Source organism: Ahaetulla prasina, chromosome 5, assembly GCF_028640845.1.
Source record: "Ahaetulla prasina isolate Xishuangbanna chromosome 5, ASM2864084v1, whole genome shotgun sequence".
In the NCBI taxonomy this organism is placed as follows: domain Eukaryota; kingdom Metazoa; phylum Chordata; class Lepidosauria; order Squamata; family Colubridae; genus Ahaetulla; species Ahaetulla prasina.
In genome coordinates, this window is record NC_080543.1 from 125648602 (window position 1) to 125668013 (window position 19412).

General features: G+C 40.9%; 1 protein-coding gene across 1 annotated transcript; it reads left to right on the top strand.

The window, feature by feature from the left end:
- The first annotated feature begins 211 nt into the window (after positions 1–211).
- Positions 212–3687, top strand: LOC131199568 (uncharacterized protein K02A2.6-like). Its single transcript, XM_058185480.1, has one exon. It carries the CDS (start codon positions 304–306, stop codon positions 3514–3516), a length of 3213 nt encoding a protein of 1070 aa, XP_058041463.1. The 5' UTR covers positions 212–303; the 3' UTR covers positions 3517–3687.
- The last annotated feature ends 15725 nt before the right edge of the window (positions 3688–19412 follow it).

The window sequence follows — 19412 nt, forward strand, 5'->3', positions numbered from 1 at the left end:
ACCGGAAAATCGACAAGGGAAGACCCGGAGGAATGCGGAAGTTGCGGGGGGCGACATCAGCGCCAAAGATGTAAGTTCAGGGACGCCATTTGCCGGCGGTGTGAGAGGAAGGGGCACCTGGCTCAAGTCTGCCGAGCACCCCAACCTTCCCGCCGAAAGTTCAAATCGGCCAATCAGAGCGGCTCTGAGTCAGAGTTGCAACCCCCACATTCCCGCCGAAATTTCAAACCAGCCAATCAGGGCGCAGGATCGGCAAGGCGAACCGCGATTGGCCGAGAAAGGAAGGGCGCGAAAGCAAACAGAATGACTATCACCATAGACCACGCAGCTACCCACGTCGAAGAAAAGATCTTCACGAACCCGAAAATTGAAGGTGTGCCTTGCCAACTGGAAGTAGACACAGGATCAGCAATCACAATTATGTCCTGGGACACTTTTGTGAAAGCCTTGCCGCACATCGCCAAGCGCAAGCTACAAAAACAACGGCTCCGGGTGCAAGATTACCAAGGCAATCGCATCCCTGTTCGAGGGACAACGACCGTCTGGGTAGAGTACGGGCAGCACAAGAAGACCCTGCCCATCACGTTAGTCGAGGGAACCTTGCCCAGCTTGCTGGGACTGGACTGGTTCCGGGCATTGGGCATGGGGGTGACTGGCATCCACCGGAACGGATGCGACCTGCAAAATGCCCTATTGGAGGAATTCGCAGAGGTATTCGAGGACCGCCTAGGCAAGTACAAGGGGACCCCTATCTCCTTCAATTTAGACCCCCAGGTAGCCCCCATTCGGTTAAAGGCAAGGAGGGTTCCCTTTGCCCTCAAGCCAAAAATTGATAGGGAGATAGATAAATTGGTCAATCAGGGGATACTGGTGCCAGTCGACCATGCTAAGTGGGAAACGCCAATCGTTACCCCCATAAAGCCAGACGGGTCAATCAGAATTTGTGCAGACTACAAGGCTACCCTGAACAAAGCCTTACAAAAAAGCGCCTACCCAGTTCCCGTGGTGCAACACTTGTTGCACTCACTAGGGCACGGACAAGTTTTTGCCAAATTAGATTTGGCACAAGCCTACCAACAACTGCCCGTAGACACCAGCACAGCTGAAGCCCAAACCATTGTAACGCACCGAGGTGCCTTTAAATGCACTCGGTTACAGTTCGGGGTGAGTGTAGCCCCTGGGCTATTCCAAAATTTGATGGAGCGACTCCTACAAGGGCTACCAGGAGTCGTGCCCTATTTCGATGACGTGTTAATATCGGGGGAAAACTTAAAAGAACTGGGAGAGCGGCTGAGGAAAGTTTTGGCCATTTTTCGGTCAGCCGGCCTGAAAGTTAAAGCAAAAAAATGCCAGATTGGGGTCGAGTCTGTTGAGTTTTTGGGCTATAGGATAGACAAGAAGGGAATTCACCCCACTGAGAGCAAAGTGAAAGCGATAAAGAGAGCCCCAGCACCCAAAAACAAGACAGAGCTTCAGGCTTTCCTGGGTCTGGTAAACTTTTATGCAGTATTTCTAAGAAACAAGGCAACCGTTGCTGAACCGTTACACAAATTGCTAGGAAAAAACACTGTTTGGTCTTGGGGAAAGCCAGAGAGCAGGGCATTTGAGGCAGTCAAAGACTTGCTATCAAGCGAAAGCCTGTTAATCCAGTATAATAGCAGACTGCCTTTAGTATTGGTCTGTGATGCATCTCCCTATGGAGTAGGAGCTGTACTTAGCCACAGACTCCCAAACGGCACTGAAGCCCCTATAGCGTTTTATTCACGAACAATGTCCCCGGCTGAGAGGAATTACAGCCAGCTAGATAGGGAGGCTCTCGCAATAGTGTCAGGGGTGAAAAAATTTCACGAATACGTTTTTGGGCGAGATTTCGAAATTGTCACTGATCACAGACCGCTATTGGGGTTACTGGCTGGCGACCGCCCAACGCCAGTAGCACTCTCACCTAGACTGACCAGATGGACTATTTTTTTGGCCGCATACTCCTACAAGCTGCAGCATCGGCCTGGAAAGGAGCTGGGGCATGCGGACGCATTGAGCAGATGCCCATTGCCAGGGGAAATCGAGGACCCCACCCCGGGCACACCCGTTCTACTGATTGACTCTTTGGACTCGGGGCCAGTCACATCGCAGGAAGTGGCTCGGGCCTCCTACCGGGACGTTGTTTTAAGGACTGTAATAGGTTGGGTTCAAAGGGGATGGCCCGCTGCACCGGGCGAACGTTTTAAGGAGTTTGTGAGGAAAAAAGGGGAATTGTCCGTACAAGGGGGGTGCCTGCTCTGGGGGGATAGGGTGGTAGTCCCAGAGAAACTGAGGAAAAAAGTTCTGGAACTCCTGCATGAGGGTCACCCAGGAGTTGTGAGGATGAAGGGTTTGGCTAGGAGCTATGTCTGGTGGCCCCTAATGGACAGGGAAATCAGTGACAGGGTTGGCCGATGCCAAGTGTGTCAGGAATCCAGACCACTACCACCTACGGCCCCAGTTTTGGAGTGGGAGAAACCCCAAGGCCCTTGGTCCCGCATACACATTGATTTTGCCGGCCCCTTCCACGGCCAAACATTTCTAATTGTGGTGGATGCATTCTCCAAATGGCTGGAGATCATCCTAATGAAATCCACAACCACGGGAGCTGTCATTTCAGCACTAAAACACCTTTTCGCCACGCACGGGCTACCGGACACCCTCGTGTCCGATAACGGCCCACAGTTCACCGCAGCATTATTTGAAGGGTACCTGGCTGAAGAGGGCATCCGACATGCCCTCTCAGCGCCGTTCCACCCTGCGTCGAACGGCCTTGCTGAACGATTTGTTCGGAGTGCGAAAGAAGCGCTATCACGAAGCGGCCCCGGCGATTGGCAGGCACAAATCGACGCATTCCTAACCGTCCAACACAGGACCCCCTGTGTGGCCACCGGCCGCAGCCCAGCCGAGCTATTAATGGGGCGGAAGCTACGGTGCCCGCTAGACCGGCTACACCCGAACTACGTACAGGACGGGTTCAAAACAAAACCAGATAGAATCCGAGAGTTAAACATAGGAGACTCGGTGTGGGCACATAATTACAGCGACGGCCCTAACTGGAAGAGGGGGATAGTCATAGACAAAACGGGCCCCAAATCTTATCTAGTGGAACTAGACGATGGCAGAGTCTGGAGGCGCCACATAGATCAATTAAGAAACAGATTGAGCGATAAGGCAGAATTAGGCGAGACCAGCCCTGACTATGATTTAATTAACCCCACAGCTGACTGGAGCCGAGAACAAACAGAAAGCGTAAGCAAAGAACCAAACAGAGACTTATCTGAGTCAGGCGAGGTCCAGCGACACCCTCCGGTCCCTCTAGAGGACAGCAGGTCCGAGCCGGCGAATAATCCAGGGCCGGATGGCCGGGAGGAGGAGCTCAGAGGAACGAAAAGTCCCTCCGGCAGGCTCGACTCAACTCCAGAAAGTGAACTGCGCAGGTCCGGGAGAGTCAGGAGACGCCCCACGTACCTGCAGGACTACGTAGAGAAGTAATATGCAAATATTGGCAAAGTGCCTTCTGGGAGGGAAGGAGTGTAATGTATTACTGTAAGTTTTGGCGGGAGTTTTAGGCGGGAAATATCTCGTCTCTGATTGGATGCAGCCTCAGGCTGAAGTGTATATAAGGAGAGGTTTTTCTCCAGAGTTTTGCTGGGTCACCCGTTATTAAAGAGCTGTTGTCACTAACCTGGTCTCCTGCCTCGTCAATACCCAAACATAACAATACCCATGTTCTTTTAGTTTTTATCTTTCCAAATAAATAAAACATATGAAGAATGTTGGAGAAATTGGGTATGTCTAGTTTAATGAAGAGGGACGTGGTGGCTTAGTGGGTAAGACGCTGAATTTGTCGATCAAAAGGTCAGCGGTTCAACAGTTCGAATCCCTAGTGCCACGTAATGGGGTGAGCTCCTGTTACTTGTCCCAGCTTCTGCCAACCTAGCAGTTTCAAAGCAGCTAAAATATGCAAGTAGAAAAATAGGGACCACCTTTGGTGGGAAGGTAACATCGTTCTGTGAACCTTTGGCATTGAGTCATGCCAGCCACATGACCACGGAGACGTCTTCGGACAGCACTGGTTCTTTGACTTTGAAATGGAGATGAGCACCGCCCTCTAGAGTCGGGAACAGAACAGAACAGAACAGAACAGAACAGAATAGAATAGAATAGAATTTTTATTGGCCAAGTGTGTTTGGACACACAAGAAATTTGTCTTGGTGCATATTTATTATTTATTTATTTATTTTATTTTATTAAATTTTTATACCGCCCTTCTCCCGAAGGACTCAGGGCGTTGTACAGCCAGAATAAAATACAGAATATATACAATTAAAAGAATTTAAAATAAAACTATTACTATGCTCTCAGTGTACATAAAAGAAAAGATACGTTCATCAAAACAAGAAGCAATGGCTGGAAACTAATCAAGGAGAGAAGCAACCTAGAACTCAGGAGAAATTTCTTGACCATTAATACAATTCATCAGAGGAACAACTTGCCTCCAGAAGCTATGGATGTTCCAACACTAGAGGTTTTTAAGAAGAGATTGGACAACCATGTGGCTGAAATGGTATAGGGTTTCCTGCTTGAGGAGAGAGTTAGACTAGAAGACATCCAAGGTTCTTTCCAACTGTGTTATTCTGTAACAACAGGGATTTAGTCCTTGTAGAGAGCTTTCATATCAAAAAGGTAGGTTCCATTGAGTGGAGTCCTATATGCTCTCTGAACTTGAACATGGCTCATAGATACAACTTCTGATTTACTTTCCTTCCCTGGGAGGTATGTGCCTTTGGAGCTCAACTTGTCTATGTGAAGAAAAATGGTCATCCACTCAATTTCCTGCCCAAGCATGGATGCCAGAGTAGAGAACAGGCAGTCTGTTTCATGGCATTTAAGTGCAATGGTGTGGTTCATTTCTCCAGTGTAACCTGGGGAAACCCTGCCTGAGCTGGCTGGCTTTTCTCATTGGGCAGTTTCAAGACATGCAGCATATTGATAATTGTAGCCAAGTGCCATTAAAGTTGCATCAGTGTCATAATGGTTCCTGCTAAAGAACATCTGATGAACCACAGCAACTCCCTTGCTTGGCTAGAGAAAATGTTGTGGTATTGTAACTTCTACTTTAAGCAGCCACAAGCATGCTTTTAATTTCACACTGCCCTGTAACAGCAAAACCCGAGCATGTTATTAGTTGCTCTTTATGAAATATTAAGCAAAAGCAAGAAAGAGTTATTATTTTCAAGTAGTGGCTAAGTTAATGCTATTTTTGTTAGTTCTTAACTTCTAAGAGGGGGACGCGGTGGCTCAGTGGCTAAGGCACTGAGCTTGTCAGTCAGAAAGGTCGGCAGTTTGGCAGTTCGAATCCCTAGTACCACATAATGGAGTGAGCTCCTGTTACTTGTCCCAGTTTCTGCCAACCTAGAAGTTCGAAAGTCCCTAAAAATGCAAGTAAAAAAATAGGGACCACCTTGGTGGGAAAGTAACAGCATTTTGTGTGCCTTCAGCATTTAGTCATGCCAACCACATGACCACGGAATTGTCATCAGACAGCATTGGCTCTTCGGCTTAGAAACGGAGATGAGCACCGCCCCCTAGAGTCGGGAATGACTAGCACGTATGTTTGAGGGGAACCTTCACATTTACCTAACTTCTAAGAAAAAAAAAAGAATCTTAAATGGGTTAATCAACATGATAGCACTGTTCCAATATTTGAGGGGCTGCCACAAACAAGAGGGGGTCAAACTATTTTCCAAAGCAGACAAGACAAGGAGCAATGTGTGGAAACTAAGCAAGGAAAGCAGCAACCTAGAACTAAGGAGAAATTTCCTAACAGTAAGAAGAATTAACCAGGGGAATGGCTTGCCTTCAGAAGTTGTGGATGCACCATCGCTGGAGGCTTTCAAAAAGAGACTGGACAGCCACTTTCTGAAATGGTACAAGAATAGAATAGAATAGAATAGAATAGAATAGAATAGAATAGAATAGAATAGAATAGAATAGAATAGAATAGAATAGAATAGAATAGAATTTATTGTCCAAGTGTGATTGGACACACAAGGAATTTGTTTTGGTGCATATGCTCTCAGTGTACATAAAAGAAAAGAAAAAGAAAGAAAAAAATATCTTCATCAAAGATACAAAATTTACAACACAAATGATGGTAATAGATTGCAATTTAACCTTTAGTGATAGCAACAAAAAGTTACAGTCATACAGTCATAAGTGGAAAGAGATTGGTGATGAATACGATGAGAAGATTAATAGTAGTGTAGATTTAGTAAATAGTTTGACAGTGTTGAGGGAATTATTTGTTTAGCAGAGTGATGGCCTTCGGGAAAAAACTGTTCTTGTGTCTAGTTGTTCTGGTGTGCAATTCTCTATAATGTCATTTTGATGGTAGGAGTTGAAACAGTTTATGTCCAGGATGTGAGGGATCTGTAAATATTTTCACGGCCCTCTTCTTGATTCGTGCAGTATACAGGCCCTCAATGGAAGGCAGGTTGGTAGCAATTATTTTTTCTGCAGTTCTAATTATCCTCTGAAGTCTGTGTCTTTCTTGTTGGATTGCAGAACCAAACCAGACAGAAATAGAGGTGCAAATGACAGACTCAATGATTTCTCTGTAGAACTGGATCAGTAGCTCCTTGGGCAGTTTGAGCTTTCTGAGTTGATGCAGAAAGAACAGTCTTTCTGCGTCTCCTGCTTGAGAAGAGGGTTGGATTAGAAGACCTCCAAGCCAGGTCTTTTCCAATTCTGTTATTCTGTTGAGTTCTGCTAAGGTTTCATGGGTATAGACCTTTAGAGGACCGAATAATGACGTATATTAAATAATAACCATGTGCTCCTAGTAGCAATGGGGTGAATGCTTGCTTCTTTTCCTTCAAATTATGTAAGAGAAGCGATTGTTATCCTTATATAATGTTACCCGCAGCAAATAGCTTCTCTCCCACTTTCTGTTATGAAAATAGAATGCTTCCCGTTTCAGATTTTCCAGTCTGATTCATTCTATGTCCCTTCAACCTGGCACTTTAAAAAGAACTTTGCAGCTCTCCATAGCTGCAATAAAGCTATGTTTTGTAATATCCTTGTTAAGGAAAAAAAAATGTCTTATATTGCCCAGATACTGGAAATAATTCTACAGAGTGTGGCCCTTCTGCTCCGAAATAAAACAAAACGGTGCTCCTTTTATTGGAGAGGATCCAGATAATAAGACATCAGCCTTTTGCATAAAGTTACATGGGGTACATATGCTCAGTTCATTATTCCATTTTAATATTAAATTGTACAATGTTAGCAGGGAATGTAATAATCAAAAGCTTTCTCTATGAAGCTCAGGCTTCCCTTTTACCTTTCAGTTAATTCTAAGCAATCAGCTTCCCAGAATAGGCCGACTGGAAAAAGAATTGTAGCATTTTTCTCTTTAATAGAAAATTACAACTTTTGGAATTGAAGCAATCGTGCCCACATACAATAACTAAGGAAAGCTACTGAGCCCAAAATGTTTGTGGGTTCAAACATTTCCATTTTAATGCAACTTCATATTGTCAGGCTAACCTGTTATTACTCTTAAAATGCTCAGAACAGCCTTACTACTGGCTGAAAATATGGTCTACTGCAAGACCAGAGCATAATGTTCACACAGTTAAGGCAGTTGTTAGACCAAAATCTGGTTGAAAATTAAACTCTTTATATTGCATAGCACAGACTTTTTATGATAGGGAGCAAGCAAATCTAGAAGATAGTTTTGAGGAAATGTGTAGGGTTTCCTGCCTAAGCAGGGGGTTGAACTAGAAGTCCTCCAAGGTCCCTTTCAACTTTGTTATTCTATTCTATTCTATTCTATTCTATTCTATTCTATTCTATTCTATTCTATTCTATTCTATTCTATTCTATATAACCTTACCTTCTGAAAATTAGTGATGCTCATGTATTTTACTGCCGAAAAGGGGGGGAGATTTTATTATTATATATACATCTCTGATGCATTACTTGTTGTTCTTATTTAATTAAATAAAAATATCAAGCATAATCTCACAGAATTGCTTTAATTTTAGTCATAGGGCTGGGAAGTGGCTCAACAGGCTAATGCAGTCTGTTATTAACACACAGCTGCCTGCAATTACAATTACTGCAGGCTCAAGTCCCACCAGGCCCAAGGTTGACTCAGCCTTCCATCCTTTATAAGGTAGGTAAAATGAGGACCCAGATTGTTGGGGGGGCAATACAACTTGACTTTGTATATAATATACAAATGGATGAGACTATTGCCTTACACAATGTAAACCGCCCTGAGTCTTCGGAGAAGGGCGGGATATAAATTCAAATTAAAAAAAAAATAGAGAATCAGGCATCATTGAAAGTTTAATATATGCTATTATTATTTATACAGAGTTACCTCAGATTATTGCATATCCTGCTATGATCAGATAATTACCTTGTTTATCATTATCCAAATATTCAAAGTCAGAATTTTGATAATAATCCAGGTGATGAGGAACAAAGACTGGTTTTACCTGGTTAGCTTATTGAATAGTGTGCAAACATCAAAATAATAAAAATCTTCAACAGATTAAATCTAGTATAGCTATAAAAATATAATGTAGAAAGAAATGCTTTAAAGGTCTACAAATAAATTTATGTTTTATTTATTGCTATTGTTGAAGGTCTACTATTTATGAGCAAATAATCTTCAGTGCAATTCTATCTCAGTTCTGCTATCATACAAATCTAAAGGTAATGGAGCGTGGAAATTTATCACAATATTAAATCCTCTCCTAGTGTTAGAACTCTACAAATGTAATCAGAATTGGAGACAAACATTCAAGAAACAAACGTTACTGAGTTCTGATTAATGTAATTGATTAAGGGGGGGGGGCAGAAATGTTAAAATGAAAGTATACAAATTCCAACATGTTTGTTTGCTTTCAAATGCAAAATTTCTCTGTAGGCAATTAGAATTTTCCCTGATTTTTCATTGATGAAGGAGAAAGCTTGTTTCTTCTCAGATTAATGGTGAACTGGGGTGGGTGGGAATAGAATAGAATAGAATAGAATAGAATAGAATAGAATAGAATAGAATAGAATAGAATAGAATAGAATAGTTTATTGGCCAAGTGTGCTTGGACACACAAGGAATTCTCAGAATTAACTAATCCGTTTGTATAAATGTAGCTACTCTTTTTTTATCTGTCTCATTTAAATATATTATGTAAACATAGTCGTAATACTTCTAATGTACTGTATTGATTAGTTAATTATTTTGAAAAAAAATGAAGTCATCAGAATAAGCCATCTTGATATACCTTATCACTTTTGGCATCTCAGATAGCTATAGTATTCATTTTGTCAGCTAATGGAGAGACAGAGACAGATTGCATAGATTGTTAGGCAATCATATTTTCTAAAAAGACACCCCAATATTTATAAACATCAATTTTGGGTTCTTAGGTAATGTTCCTGGATTGTAGTGCCTGTAAATCACAGCTAATAAGCTTGTTGTGTTTTCTATCCGCAAGCCATGTTATGCATAACCAGATAAAATATTACTTAATTAATAAAACACAATGTATGAAATGCTTTTCTTATTAAAGTGCATCTGTTAGACTAAATTACAAGTTTATTAAAAGTTGAAAAAGGGTACGTGAAAAAATGCATACAGAAAAAGAGTCCTGAAGACACACTTATTTAGCATAGATATAGTAGTTTTAATCTTGGCTTGTGATATACACTTTGTACTGAAGTAAACAAACCAACAAGAAAACAATTTATTGCTGACTTGGCCTCTTGTGGACCTCCTATAAACCTAGATTGGTTTTTGACAGTAGTTTAGAAACAACAGTGGGAATTCCCTGGCCTAGACCACAACCTTGTCTAGCAAATTATGTAGATCTTTAATCCTGGACAACTAAAAATACTATAAGAAATCAGCAGTTCAATTATGCCTTGAATATTTCACCATATTCATTGTTGTGCGTCTCAGTTAATTTCTTTCTCCAAGCATCTACATCTTGCAGAAACATTTGCAAGGAAGAAAGTGTAAAATCTACATCTGTATGCAAAGATGCATAGGAGCCAAAACACCAATAATACAAAGATTCTTGTCCCAAATCTCCTTTCCAAAACATAATAATAATAACAATAGAGTTGGAAGGGACCTTGGAGGTCTTCTAGTCCAACCCCCTGCCCAGGCAGGAAACCCTACACCATTTCAGACAAATTGTTATCCAACATTTTCTTAAAAAATTTCCAGTGTTGGAGCATTTACAACTTCTGCAGGCAAGTTGTTCCACTGATTAATTGTTCTAACTGTCAGGAAATTTCTCCTTAGTTCTAGGTTGCTTCTCTCCTTGATTAGTTTCCACCCATTGCTTCTTGTTCTACCCTCAGGTGCTTTGGAGAATAGTTTGACTCCCTCTTATCCCACATGGTGTCCTTCAACTATTTTGGACTAGCATTCCCACTGTTTCTTGGCATTGGCCATGCTGATGTAGCTGATGGGAGCTGTAGTCCCAATAAGATGGAAGAGATCCAAGTTGCTCATCCCTGATGTAAAACTGAACAGCTGACAGAAAGGAGGTGTTGTGGCCCGCCAGCTGCCAGTGGAGCTGTCAGCAGACTCGGATGATGAAGAGGTTGAGGAGGAACTCGGGCCAGTGCTGGAGTCTGGGGAAGGCTCTGACGGTTGCTCTGCATCAGACACAGAGATAGAGCCCGGACCGTCCAACATTTCCCAGCCACTGGAGAGGCAGCTGCCTTTGGAGGCTGATATGAGTGAGGAGGAAGAACAGCTGGGGCCTGTTCCAGACGCACATATGCACAGAGCAGTTTAGGAGAGGTGAACAAAGGAGGGCAAAGAATCGACTTGGGAAGCAAAGCACATGTGGATGCTAAATGGCCCCTCCCTGGCTGGGGAATAAATAGAAGGAAAGAATAGTGGTGGAGACAACACTTCGTATTTCAGAAGATTTTGCTCATTGTGTTCGTGCCACAAAGACTGCTTGCCAGAACTTAATTTGCAGCCTTTCAGCTGGGAGCTCACAGCCTGGCAATTATCACAAGGAACTGATAAGGTCTGTTACTGCTGTTAACTTCTTGAAGGACTCTTGCCTGAACTTTTTGGTGGGTGAATGCCTTTAATTCACAAGAGGTAAATAAAGTGCTTTTTCCTGAGAAGGAGTCTGTTTCTTGCTTCTGCTACGCCTGAGTCAGAAAGAGAGGAATGAAATTAGATACATGCTGGCAGCTATTGCCACATCGAAATTGCCATTGTCATTACTGCTAGTGTACCCTTTTCAGTTATAAAGAATAATCCCATGTGCTTGAATAAGTGATAAGAAATAAGTATGTCAGGTCAATGGGAGGGAACTGAAGACTGCATTAGAAGATCATACAAACCATCAAACTTTTTGCCAATCTCTCATTTCCCTTTTACGCGAAGTAAAAATGTCTAGGAGAACGTCTTTCATTGTTAGAGTATATAGTGGACTTTTAATAGCACACAGATCTGAAAAGAGATTATTTAATTTGGAGACCATTAAGTTGATACTGAAGATTAATAATGCACTAAATTTTTCCCCCTGAAAAGAACGATACAGAACTTAAAGTAATGTGAAAAGTTCATGCAGCTTTTGGTAATAAAATACTAATATTGCCATTTTGATTGCCTAATGTAACACTTTAAAAAAAAAACAACCCACAGCATATCCTCTGTTGTAAAATCTTTGGCACATTTTTGCTAGATGTCTTTTTCCTTGGAAAACAGTTTTCAGAAGTTGATACCATGAATTATTTTGCTGGGTTGCCATAGCAATAATGACAGAAGTGTAAAGGTTGAAGAATTAGTCAGCTTGTTTTTTTATTTTGTTTTGTTTTTAGCTTTATACAGTCTGCCCTCTGTGGAGAAAAACCTAATAATTATGCCTTGTTGATAATTTTTCATTTTTTTAATATCTCAAATTACAGATAACGAGATTGATTTTTTTTTAAAAAAAAAATCTTCAAGAAAGAACAATAACCATCAACTTTGTGAGCTGGGTTCTTACACTTAGGATGTAATTCCATAACTAATTACCTGTAAAGACCTTTCATTAGACTTAATAGGAAGTATTTCTGAATATCCAGATACACAATCAAAGCAAAGAATATTTTTCCCTATCCTAACAACTGCAAAATGTCTATCTAAGTAGTCATTAAGAGTCAACACCAACTTGATGGCACTTAAGCAATCCATTAACTTTTTACGTTTTCTGTAAAACTAAACTAAAACTATTACATTTTAGGTTCCATACTTTGGATATAAAGTTGGATAATTGAAAACTTAGAATATATTGCACAGCACATTTGTGCAAGACAGGCAACTGCAACCCAGATTGGAAATCTCTAGACTGAATCAAGGCAATGGGAAGAGGCTTCAAACCCCAGCCCAGCTAGGAGGCTCCATGACTGATATATTAAGTGAAAAGAAGGCAAGGAGGCAAGAGAAGAGAAGGGAAGGGAAGGGAAGGGAAGGGAAGGGAAGAGAAGAGAAGAGAAGAGAAGAGAAGAGAAGAGAAGAGAAGAGAAGAGAAGAGAGCAAAGAGAAAGGAAGGGAAGGGAAGGGAAGGGAAGGGAAGAGAAGAGAAGAGAAGAGAAGAGAAGAGAAGAGAAGAGAAGAGAAGAGAAGAGAAGAGAAGAGAAGAGAAGACTCCTCAGGGTGCCGTCGGCCAGGCAGTGCCGACTGGTGACACTCAGGGGAAGGGCCTTTTCTGTGGGGGCTCCCACCCTCTGGAACAAGCTTCCCCCAGGACTTCGCCAACTTCCTGACCTTCGAACCTTCCGCCGCGAGCTTAAGACACATCTATTTATCTGCGCAGGACTGGACTAGAATTTTAAATTTTTAAATGTTTAAATTTTAAATCTGGTTTTAAATGGGTTTTTATTATTTATATCTCTATTTTAAATATTCGGCCTATGTAATAAGTTTTTTAAATTAATGTTTTACTCTGTATATTTCTATGTTTTTTATATGGCTGTAAACCGCCCTGAGTCCCTAGGGAGATAGGGCGGTATAAAAGTGTGAATAATAAATAAATAAATAAATAAATAAATAAATAAATAAATAAGAGAAGAGAAGAGAAGAGAAGAGAAGAGAAGAGAAGAGAAGAGAAGAGAAGAGAAGAGGTCTTTATTGGCCAAGAAAGATTGCACACACAAAAAATTTGTCTCCGGTGCACAGGCTGTCAGTGTACATACAAACAACAAAGTAATATAACCATATGATACCAATAGGAGAAGGTAGTAGGAAAGATGAAAAAAATAATAGCAATACAGCCCTACTACTTGGATAAATATCCTTAGAGATAAAGCAGTGCTCTGGGAATTAGGTATTGGAGAGCAATGGCACAAGGGAAAAAAACTTTCTTTGTGTCTAGTTGTTTTGGCATGCAACACTCTGCTGTGAGATCCCTGAGGGGAGGAGTTGAAACACTTGATGTCCAGGATATGAAGGGTCTGTAGATATATTCTCAGCCCTCTTTATGACTCGCGCAATATACGGGTCCTCAATGGAAGGCAGGCTGGTTGCAATTGTTCCTTTTTTCATGCTTTTTCATGGTTATGCATATATATAGTATAGTTATTCCATGCTCATGCTTACATATAGACACTGTTGTGACAAATAAAAAATAAAAAAGTGTTGTTTTTTTTAAAGTCCTAACTAGTCTGAACCTGTCCTAGTTGGTTGCTGTACCAAACCAAAACTTTGGTGAAGATCAAAGAGCACAAACTGAAGTTTTGGGAAGAGTTAAGGAACTCATCGTTCCTGTCACCCATCTCTTCCCACTTGCGACTGCATGACTGTAATTTTGTTGCTTGTATCCTTGAGATTTATGTTGATATTGATTGTTTCCTAGTATGATTTGATTGCTTATTGTAACATATGACTGTCACTGGGTGTTGTGCCTTGTGATTCTTGACGAGTTTATCTTGTCTTTTTATGTACACTGAGAGTATATGCACCAAAGATAAATTCCTTGTGTGTCCAATCACACTTGGCCAATAAATAATTCTATTCTATCCTATTCTAGTCTAGCCCAGTCCAGTCCAGTCCAGTCCAGTCCAGTCCAGTCTAATTCTGTTCCTGTTCCTGTTCCTGTTCCTGTTCCTGTTCTATTCTATTCTATTCTATTCACAATTTGGATCAGGACTTTTTTTAAAAGATACTTGTTTATTTATTATCAATTTTTTAAGACCACCCAACTTCATACTATCCCTGGGTTGTCCTAATAAAGTTTTTTTCCCCCTCTCAATTTGCTGCATTCCCAACTACTGGCAGGCATTGGCTATAATACTGAAATGCGGGGGGGGGGGGCGAGGGAGGAAGCTAACCCAAATCCATCATGAAAACACCATGAATCCAAGAAGCTTAACTGAGGGTACGGTTTAATTTATGTTTGCACTTTTCTTAATTGGCTTTGCCCATTCTATCTTACATGGCATTTGCTGCTGGGTAATTTGCCATTTTTATGTCCCATCCTTGGACCGCAGTAGTAAAATAGATACCTTTGAAATAAAGTGGTTGCAAAAAAAAAAAAATTTAATCTATGGTACAAAGATATCATTTACTAATCAAAATGCTCAAACTCCCAGCTTCTAAAGAAAAAAGTGAGCTTTATATCATTACGGGAAAAATTCATCTAAAGTACTTTATGACATATGGAGGAAATTTTGTTAAATGCTGATAAAAAGGTTGGGTATTTATTCTGAGAAGGAAAAAAAAAGAGCTGACTATTCTTTTACAGCAAAGATGGATGGCAATTCTTAAATGTTTAATTACTTAGGGTATCTCAGTCAGGCACTAGATCATTTTAAGTCGCTTAGCAGTTGAAGGTCAGGGCCACACGAAGCTTTCCAAGGCATTTAGAGGGTTTCAGCTTCCACAATAGTCAAGAATGGACTTCATGTAGGCACTGGGAAGGGTATAGGGTGAAACAAGCCTCTTAAAGACTTCTGACTTTACATAAGTTTCTTCCCACTTCATAAGTTTCTAAGAAAAGGCTCAAATCTCTATGGAAACTGTCAGTCATCCAGATCATGGTTGTCCCAAAGATGCTTTTTTCAAAAGGAAACTAGACTTGGTGTTTGCTTGTAGATGTTTCACTTCTTATCCAAGAAGCTTCTTCAGTTCTTTGTCAGATGAAGAATGTTCTTCATCAGATGAAGAACAGAAGAAGCTACTTGGATGAGAAACAAAACATCTATCAGGGTTCCAAGTAACACCGCCAATGAAAGAAGGTTCCAAGGATTGAAGTTCCTCAAAGTTCCATTTTATTAAAGATGTCATATTGGGACATCTGGGAAAACACGAATCTGAAAGGCTTCCAGGTTTTCCCCACCCAAAAGAAAGTCCAGGTCTCTGCCCAGCACCCACATGTCCATCACATGGTCCAATCAAAGCACCATCCCAACTGGAGATGCCTCCCAGTTCCAGCCCTCCAGGTGCAGGGCAAGATGTCCTTGTCTCTCTGAGAAAGGAATGTTATTATGATTATATATCACCAATGTTCCATACAATCCCCCCTCCCAGTTTCCCACAGTAGGAAATGTGGCAGGCCTGAAGGCCGAGAGCAAAAGATGGCTTCCAGGCCTGACAACATCTACAAGAAAAAACAAAAACAAAGTCCAGTTGCCTTTTGAAAAAGCACCTTTGGGAAAAGTCTCAAAAACTGCAAATTTCATCTCTGCCCTAAAATTTATTATGGTTAAAAAATACTGAGTAAGAACTCACTATATGGGATCTCTTTGAAAACAAACAAACAAACATCAAATGTTCTGGTTCTTTGCATCAAAGAACCAGAACCAACAGATATTGTGAAGCAAATAAGTAGAACTTTCATTTTAGAAAAAAAAAAGTAGGTAGGAACTGCCAACTGATGTGATATTTGATAAGTGTTAAATTCTTCCAGGGATGGACAACCGTTATCCTTTCAGGAATCATTGAACTATAACTTCCAGAAGCTTCAACCATCAGAGGCAATTGGAAATGCAATTCAACAACTTCTGCTCTCCGCTTGTGTTCTAGGCCAAAATTGTGGAAACCTTTTGGGAAAAGTGTATTTTCTAAAACTAGCTAATAACACCACTTTTTTTGTATATTAAACTTATATATCAATGGAAAGATCATTTAATCAAGAATTTAATATAATAATTTTTATGAAGGATTTGCTATTAGAATAGAGTTACAGTATAAAGAAGAAAAGTGAAATATGTAGAAAAAAATGAGATATATAAAAAAATTATCATCATAGGAAAAAACGAGATATACAAAAATTATCACCATGTCAGTTAATATTTCGTTGGGTAATTTTTAGCATGAATTACGGCCTTACAACATCTTTCCATGGAGTGATCCAAGTATTTTAGTTCTGCAGCTGTTCTAACGTGAAACTAAGATTGAATGACTGCTTCTATTAACTGGGTTTTATTATTGGGTCGCTTCTAACAAACAAGTTTCTTTAGTCGGCTCCATAGATTTTCAATAAGGTCTAGCTATTCCTGGCTATTCCCAGGCCATTCCAGCAGTGGAATATGTTTATCCGGAAACTCCCCAAAAAGTGGTATTATTAGCCATCAAACCTCAAAAATATACTTTCCCAAAAAATTTCCACAATTTTGGCCACTACTGTATTTACCAAGGTAGAAGAATATTTTGGATTTCCTATAAAAATTGGAAGGGATAGTCAAGTGGATGGCCTCCAGAAGTTTTGAACTTCAATTCACATCAGCTGTTGCCTTCTTCATCAAAGGGAAGAGATTTGGGAACTGTAATTCAAAATACAGGACCCAAAGCTGCCTATTCCCCTAGCAATCATCGATAGAAGATCCCACTCTTTGCTGTGTAAAATATGATTCTAGATAGGTTTTTTATGTGAGACATTATAAGCAATTCCAGTATTTTTGTTTTGTTTTAAGCATCTCTGGATGCTGTTTGAGAAGGGGCTAAACACATGCTACAACTAAACTTGGAATCAAGCCAACCAGGCTGAGTAAAATAAATTAGTTTTGAATTTTTCAACTCCTAAGTGATGAAAGAAAGCCAGAGAGTGGGAGAAGGGGCAGGAATACACATTTGAACTTTTTGTGCTTGCTTGGATTAAGCTAAACAACAGGGTGAAAATGAAAATGCTAATGAAATAGAGCCTGTAGGTCTATGATAAGTGAGTCTGAGCAACATTAAGTGTTCTCATTAGAGTAAATCACGACACTTTGCACTGTCGACATGCGTTATCAGTTCAGCCACTATAACAGTGCCCTTTTCGTACTCAGCCATGTTGTACCAGCTTGCAAAATCTTGCAAGCCGCTGTTTGTGCTAAACAATGAAACTCAAAAGTTGGAGGCAGCAGGGATGTGCAATGTTCAGATGCCGCGTGGAAACCTGTGCATTTGCTTTTGCTTTTCCATGCAGAAAGGAGACCTTTCAACAAATGAAGACAGACTTTGCTTCCTAGAACACTCTGCTGCCTCCCCTCAACTGTACTATTAATGTACTGAAAAGACATGTGTCTCTATAAATGCATGCAATAGCAATAGCACTTAGTGTTGTGTCTGCGCACCCCAAGCCGGGCCCCCTGCCAGAAAGTGACTTGGAAAGTGAGGGGAAGGGCCATCAGGACTTACCTGGCTCAGCTCCAGGAGCCAGGCTCCAGGAGCCAGAGGCAGGCCAGGTGGAGGAGATAATGAGGCCTCCGTCCCCTGACTCTTCCCCCCCAGGCCACGCCTCCAGACCCAGCTGATGGCAATCAGGCCTGGCTGGACCCTAGGTTTCGTAGGCGGGAGAGGCGGGAACAACAGAAGCAGGGGTGGGGCAGGCCTAGGAAGTGCTGAGTCATGGAGCCACACCCCACAGGATATAAAAGCAGCAAGGGCTGCTATGCCTCTTCGTAGCAGGCAAATCAACTGCTTGACTAGAGCTGAAGTACTGTTTGTTGACTCATCGGCATCAAGGGAGATAACAGAGACACTTGGCAGATGCTCACTAGTTTGCTGCCAGAGCTGATAGTGCCGGCTAATTAAGTCATCGCTCAGACTGAGGCAAGGGGGGACAGAACACTTAGACTTATATACTGCTGCACAGTGCTTTACAGCCCACTCTAAGTGGTTTACAGAAATCAGCATACTGCCCCCAACAATCTGGGTTCTTATTTTACCGACCTCGGAAGGATGGAAGGCTGAGTCAACCTTGAACCTGGTGAGATTCGAACTGCCAAATTGCAGTCAGCTGGCAGTAAGCAGAAGTAGTCTGCAGTACTGCATGGTAACCACTGTGCCACCACAGCTCTTTGTCAGAGTTTGTTGCAAAATCAAATCCAGAAAGCACACACAGGTAACTGATTCAGCAGAATTCATTAGCTTCTCTTTATATATAATAATACATGAAGTAAATATACAATACCAACAGCAGAGGAGAGAACAGTTTTTAGTTTCAGTTCAGCAGACAGACAAAACTAGTTTGCAGCTTCAGAACTCACAGCTTAATACAGAGCCATGCCCAGGCTCCTTCCGGTTTCAGTTTCTAAACAGTCCTCATTGGCTGACCCAGTTGCTATGCCCATTCATTGGCTGACCTTGTTACCATGTCTCCATTCCAGTTCATCAATATTCTGACACTCTTAAATATAGAATACGCAGTCATATTCTACATGCAATTTCCCAAAAGAATGAAATATTTAAAATGTTTAAATGTATATTCAATGCAATAGCATGAAGAAAGATATGAACAGCAGGTTTAAGATCACAGTATCAATAAATATTGGACTCCTTCCTAATATTTTTTGGAAAATAAAGCCATAGTTCTGCTGAGGATTTTTTTAAAAAGGCACATTTTTACTGGAATGTAATAGTACAACAGCCAGGAAACCTAAGTTCAAGAGCATTAAATCTGGGCCAATTCTTCTCTTTTGTTCTCATTTCAATCACCTTCACATGATGGTTGAAAATCTATGGGAAGACTATGTTGGAATATAATGTACTGCTTGAACAATGGGAGAACACGAGGACAAAAGATCTAAAATTGACACTAAATTATAATTTAAAAGAAAAAATGTATAAAACAATGTATTGTTGGTATTTAACACTAGATAGGTTGTCAAGAATGTATAAGGCTGTTTCAACTGAATGTTGGAAATGCAAATTTAAAGAAGAGACAGTTTATGGTGGACATCTGACAAAAGTAAAGAAATATTGGAGTAGGATTCACATCTTAATACAGAAGATTCTCAGGGTGAATATAAAGATAAAACCAAATCTTTTTTCTTCTGGGTTTAATGGAAAAAGAGTTGGGGGCGGGGAAATGGAAATTTGTTGTTATATTTGTTGATGGCAGCAAGATTACTTTAGGCACAAAGAAATGATTCCC